Raw genomic sequence first — 6,315 nt, forward strand, 5'->3', positions numbered from 1 at the left:
TATCTTGTTTAACACTAAGTATACGTATAAGAAAACTTAGACCATTGTTTTAGTCAAGTATCCTTACTCCCGAGGCCTCTCGTACTTCATGAAGCCAATCTCATTGACGTTTTTTGTTAGGAGGTGTGTGAGGTTCTCCGTATTGTCTCATCTCGTTAATGAATTCATTATATTTCTTCAAGTGAATTACTTCTTTATTCGGATTAACTAGTTTTGCAAAAGGTTCAGATTTCTTTCGTGATGCAATGGGATCCGTAAACTCATCTAACCCGTCATCATCAGAAGCTACTTGTAACGATGTATCAAAGGGTTCTTATCACGGTTACCCGATTTTGCTCTTAATAATTTCTTAACATTAAATTTATTAAAATTATAAATAATAGTATACTGGTAGTAAAAATATCACAAAATATGAGTAGATAGAATAATGATTAATGATTAAAGAATATTTAATTAAAAGAATATATCTTAAACCAACAACAATCATTGTATTAAACTGTAATCATTGTCATCATCATGATACTTTTACATGATTTAAATAATGAGTAAACAAAATTTTATGTACTTGTAATGATTGCTTTATGGATATGGAAAACCGTAAACAGCCAAAAAAAGAAAAGCAAGGAACATTTTTTTCTTTTAAGCCAAATAATCACATGATCTTATCCTCTTCAACCTCATAGAGTAACATTCTTACTTTCTTTAAACCCAAATAATAGCATCCAGAGTGTCATTAGTATAACGGTGTCGTGTAAACTCGTCAACGTTAAAGTTGTTGATTCAAGTCTTAGGATGAAACTATTTGTAAATATTGTTGAATATTCGTGTAAAATAAGATAAATACTTCCAAAAGAAGTAAAAACTAAAATACAACTGTTGTATATCTTCTATTTCTAGTATCCTGTCAACAGACAAATTCAATTCAAGAGCATAGGCTTGTATGTCCATCACAAACATCAGGATACATATCAATCAAATACTACGCTATGCTTAAAACTCAGATTTTGTACCCACATTATCATAGTTTCTTTTCGACAAATGAGTTTACTTCACATTGATTATGACCAAGAAAGCGTGAAGTACAACCGAAAAAATGTAAATAAAATAAAAGAAACGATCTCAAAGGACCCCTAAACAGTACACTTCTAGAAAGCAACAAGATAATGCAAGCATCAACACTAGGAACAAAGTGACTGAAAAAGTAAAAAACTGTATTTATTTGGATGTAGTCAATGACAGCAATAAAAAGGAGACTATTGCTAAAAAAAAAAGAAAAAAAAAAAAAAATATATATATATATATATATATATATATATATATATATATATATATATATATATATATATATTAAAAAAATGAAAAAGCAATCTCCAGGAACAGAAGCAGCAGATTTTGTGAGATTTTAATCGCACAAAAATTAATCAATTGTTAACATAACATGATTAACATCAAAAGAAACTGCTAAAACAAGGACATTACTTACTATAAACTTTGCATTAAAATGAGTAGAAAAGAACGATCTCCTGCCCGAAATCCTTAAAAAAAAAAACCCGGTGCAAGAAACATTAGAATTAACCACCGTGGCAATCACACCCCAATTCGAGGCCTTCACAAAGAATATACTTTTCCTTCATCTAAAAATTGTGAGTCAAATTTCTGCAGCTCCAATGTGATTTTTCGTGTAGTTAGTCCTTGAAATCCCAATTTGGATCCAAGTTAGCAAAAGTCAAGCTCTAAAAAACTGTATTCAAATTTCAAAGAGACGAGTTTTCCAGCCTAATAATGGAAGGGCCTTTAATTTTAAGTCGTTTTGGACCACTCTCTAAGGTTACTGGTTCCTTTTTGGTCTTCCCCGGTTCATGGTACATATTAAAATCTCCATGTTTGATAGCAGCTTCTTCGTTTCCCAATTTCTTGTATTTAATTGATACAAGTGTCGAGGCTCCTTTAACAAACTTGTCCTTCGACACACTTTCAAGGGGTTCTCTAGAGTAAATGGAACACTCAGATGCTGAATCATGCTGACATATTCCTTCAAGTTGTACTTTCTTTAACCGTTTCAGCCCCTGCATAAACGAGTGTCGATCAATATTGAATCAACCAAAACATATTTCTTACCGAGTATAATTCCAGTCATGTACCTGGCACATGACTGGAGTTAACGGAAAAATTTAACGATTTTTTAACGGAGGGACGATCCATTTTAGAGAATACAATTCAAGGGACTACCAACGCAAAATATAAAGGTTTAGGGACGATTTGCGTAATTATGACTAAAAAATATCAATACCTGACTTTCAAAATTTGAAGGGACTGTAACGACTGTATTTCGGTGGCCCCACTTTGATGATGATCGTCGTTTGACCCTAAATGTGTCTGAGTCGGAGTCATCACTTTCTTGATACATAGTTCCATCGATTACTCCTGAAGCTTCGTGCATCTTTACAGTAACATTTTCAGAATAATTAGCAAACGTATTCTCATCATCACCAAAACCAATTTTGCAAAATGGAGTATATGTTTCGTTGTCAGTTATCGGGTACAATTTGGATAGCAAGATCATATCAGTAGCAGTTTCAGATTGTTGTTGAACCTCAAGTACAATATTTTTCTCCTGCATAAACTTCATGGCTGCTGCCTCCATGTCTAAGATATCTTCCCTTACCGAGATTGTAAAGCTATCTCCACAAGAAAGATTAAGTTGCTTAAACTCTGAAATCGAAAATAGAAGAAGCAATACACAATTAGAAAAAGGATTAACAGAAAAGGCTTCAAAGTAACAACATAGAGGTGGCAGTTTCAGCAATTTACTGATAAATATGTCGATTTGGAATTAGGCCTGTTTAAGGTCGCAAGATGTGTACTTTTGACACAAACAATGTACTAAATCCTTTTAATCAGAGATATAGTGATTGTAATGATCAAGGTTGCAAAAAAATCGTTACTCGGGGAGTACTCGGTCAGGACCTTTTAAAGAGTACTCAGATGTTGACCAAGTTTGACTTTGACTGATTTTGACTGAGTTTTGATCATTTTCCGAGGTAATCCGGAGTTTTGGCCGAGTTTGGCCGATTTTCCAAGTAATCCCGAGTTTTGACCAAGTTTTGCCTAAAATTTGACCGAGTTTGACTGAGTTTGACCGAGTACTCTCCGAGTACTCCCAAAGTTGCCAAAACCGAGTACTCTCTTAGTGATTCCGAGTTTTGCAACACTGGTAATGATACTTTTCAATCAAATTTGATTAACTACTTATATTAACCAAAACACACATACACACATAAACTAAATAAAAAATTCAAGAGATTAAATGTTTTTGGGTGGAAGCAGTCTAACATTTTTTAAACCATATTAACATTTATCTTCTAGAAAAACAGAAACACGAAAAGAATGGCTTCCCATACCATGGCGCAGGCATACGGGATGCAAATAGCAACTGCAGTTTATATACGCAACATAACAGTCACGTTTACAAACACTGCATAAAATGGTTGCATGAGAATATGTCGAAGCACCCATGTATTCTCTTAATTTCTTTAAACACCAACGAATCCGATGTTGAAAATGCATCAAATTCACAAACGCAGCCTTAATGTTTCGATGAGATATCAAATCATCAGCAGATTGATCTTTGTATTCCATAGTTGAATAAAGAATCATTGATTCTTTGCACAAAAGTTCCTCGTGAGGAAGAAGAGGAACTCGGTTTAAAACCGCATAACGATGACTCGCTATTGAACCTAACAAGAACCAGTCACCGATTGCAAAATTTACTGCCTCGCTGCAATTAAAACCTAAAGTAGATCACATTCACAAAGTTAATTAATGAATCAAAACAATTAAAATATAATTAATGCCATAGATTTGAATTTGGCAAGCATTGTACCATGACTAAATCCTGCATGATATGCTCTGGGAAAGGTTATAACAAATTCCCCGGGCTTTTGAACAGCTTTATAAACTGGAACACCGTTTTGTTGCAATATATTTGGAGGAAATATTGTTGTCTTCTCCAAAAGAACATCGAATGCACCATTTTCACTGTCTGTTGATAAAATGTCGTGCGTGTACACTTTTTGTCGAACCACGTTTTCGAAATCCAGAGCAGCATGACCAGGTACACCGTACCATGTTTTTGGAGCCCCACAATGATGATAATTCATGCTGCAAAATGTAAGATAACATGATATACATTGCATGAACAGCAACACATACACATACGATTATGATGATGTTTTCTAACAGCAGTATAAGTATATAGAATACCTATACAAGTAATGATCTTCTACATGCCAAGCAAACATACTAAACAGCATCCCGATGTAAAGCATAGGCTCAGTAACTCCCTGCAAAACATACAAACAAAATAAAAAGATTAATGGATGGACTTAAAGAATACTTAGAATCAAAGAAGGGAGAACTATATGAATACCGGAATTGTTGTTTCAAGCAGACGCAGAGTAGATCGGGACAGTCTTGAAACTTTCTGAAATCAAATTTGTAAAAGACAAGGACAAACATATCAAAACACATGTAATAAAAGTAGGTGGAATATGTATTTACAAATCAAACAAAACTATGGTGTATTAACAAAAGCACTGCACCCAACAGATCAAAATTATCCCATGCATAAAACAGATTAGTTGACTATCTACTATGATGAAGATAGGGTATGAAAAAACACCAAAGATGGGTTTACTAAAAGCAGACAAAATAGAAACAAACAGCTGAAAACCATTTATAATAGATCTTTAAGCAAGCTCACAACCCTACCAACGCCCTGTCGCAAGTTGGACATACTACTTCCATCAAATAAAACCAACCAACACAAACTAAAATAATCATATTACTTCAATCATGACTCAGTGAACATAAGGTACACTGACAAAGTATTAATGAATCTATCGACTATTGATTGCATGATATGATAAGTCGGATTACTCGCCCTCTCGGGTAGCCCGAACAGGGAAAACCTTCTACCTTTACCTTTTAAACACATCATATGATAAGAGAGTAAGAAATAATCAAAAAGTTAAATGACTAAAACATATTAAAACCTTTAAATTCCATTTGCTACATGCAAGTTGATCACTGGGAGAAGATGAAAAAGCACTGCCATCAACATCACATGCATATTCAACACTTTCTGTCTTTCCATTAGCTATTTCATGCCAAAATTCTTTTTCTACATATGTAGCAGGAAGACATCCCGCACTATAATATCTACGAGCAAAAACCTTGTTCGCCATTTTCTCATAATCACGGAATGTATAGTTTCTGACGAATATAACTCATTAAACTCAACATGAATATAATACATACTTAGCTTATTTTATCAATAGCATATGAAAAAAACCAACCTTCCACTCATGAAAAACGTGACCTTATCATCAGTATTCCACTCAGCAAGACGGAGAGGTTGAACTCTTGTTGTAAACTTAAAACCAACTTTCTCTTTCATTAAAACTCTCCCAGCAGGAACCGAGGCACTCAATGGTGATACGATCTTGCAGATACCTGAAATGTTCAACGTTAGAAGAATATTAACTTGTGTTTATTAACTTATATAGAGTAAAACAATACCAAATCTTGAAGCATCTGGGGCTATTTTTTGCAGATATACCAAAGGATCTTCAAACTCTTTTATACTAGGATAGTATACAGGACATTCTGGAATTTTTTCCATCCAATCAAGATCATTTATACCTAACTTATCAGCCTTTGGCTTCAACATGGTATCTTTCCCCTGTATAGCAGCAACAGGTTGAGCATTTAAGTTCAGATTACAGAGCAATCTATCACCACAAGATGTGGGACCACGTAACGAATCTCCACCATTACTTTTCATTATATCAGAAACAAATGTAGCTTCATTTACTGTGCAGGATTTCGATTTCATCTGTCTCTTACGCTTCAGAAACTTCAGCATGTCCTCTCGGGAGAAACAAAACCTCCCTTCCACCTGTCAATCACAGGATAAATCAGATATATTCCGGTCCATAAACATCAACACACCTAGGTGAAAGGATCTTAAGCAGACACATGTGAACCAATTTCACTAGAGCAAATTACTACAGAAGGATACTATGATTGTTCCATTCCTTCATAAATTCGATATTCATTCATCTCTTTTAATATACACAGGCAACAAACTATTAGCTCAATTACAACGTGTATAAAGAAACTAGAGAAAGTCAAACAACTTTGAACAGTTAAATCAACCAATTCCCTATCAGCCATCCAATCGACTGAAAGGAAGCCAAACATATTATTGCCACATCAAAGGTCAACATAATGTAAATTCTTCAATTAATTACC

The 6,315-nt window shown here is 34.3% G+C and overlaps 1 protein-coding gene across 1 annotated transcript; it reads right to left on the reverse strand.

Annotated features, from left to right (window-relative positions):
• Positions 1-1,440: 1,440 nt before the first annotated feature.
• LOC139891548 (lysine-specific demethylase JMJ13-like) lies at positions 1,441-5,948 on the reverse strand. The gene is made up of 9 exons (XM_071874523.1): positions 5,581-5,948; positions 5,358-5,514; positions 5,055-5,274; positions 4,430-4,483; positions 4,264-4,343; positions 3,884-4,161; positions 3,402-3,791; positions 2,291-2,712; positions 1,441-2,066 (listed from the first exon to the last, which is right to left on the reverse strand). Exons 1-9 carry the CDS (start codon positions 5,924-5,926, stop codon positions 1,755-1,757), a joined length of 2,259 nt encoding a protein of 752 aa, XP_071730624.1. The 5' UTR covers positions 5,927-5,948; the 3' UTR covers positions 1,441-1,754.
• Positions 5,949-6,315: the final 367 nt, after the last annotated feature.

The sequence above is a fragment of the Rutidosis leptorrhynchoides genome, chromosome 2, assembly GCF_046630445.1.
Source record: "Rutidosis leptorrhynchoides isolate AG116_Rl617_1_P2 chromosome 2, CSIRO_AGI_Rlap_v1, whole genome shotgun sequence".
Classification (NCBI taxonomy): Eukaryota; Viridiplantae; Streptophyta; class Magnoliopsida; order Asterales; family Asteraceae; genus Rutidosis; species Rutidosis leptorrhynchoides.

What these genes read in the sequence shown, in the direction of transcription:
- LOC139891548 (XM_071874523.1), bottom strand. Translation starts at nt 5,926, where the DNA reads ATGCTGAAGTTTCTGAAGCGTAAGAGACAGATGAAATCGAAATCCTGC. An exon ending in CCCAGATGCTTCAAGATTTG is followed by an intron (nt 5,515 to 5,580) that starts GTATTGTTTTAC and finishes TGAACATTTCAG; the next exon opens with GTATCTGCAAGATCGTATCA. An exon ending in GAAGATCATTACTTGTATAG is followed by an intron (nt 4,162 to 4,263) that starts GTATTCTATATA and finishes TACATTTTGCAG; the next exon opens with CATGAATTATCATCATTGTG.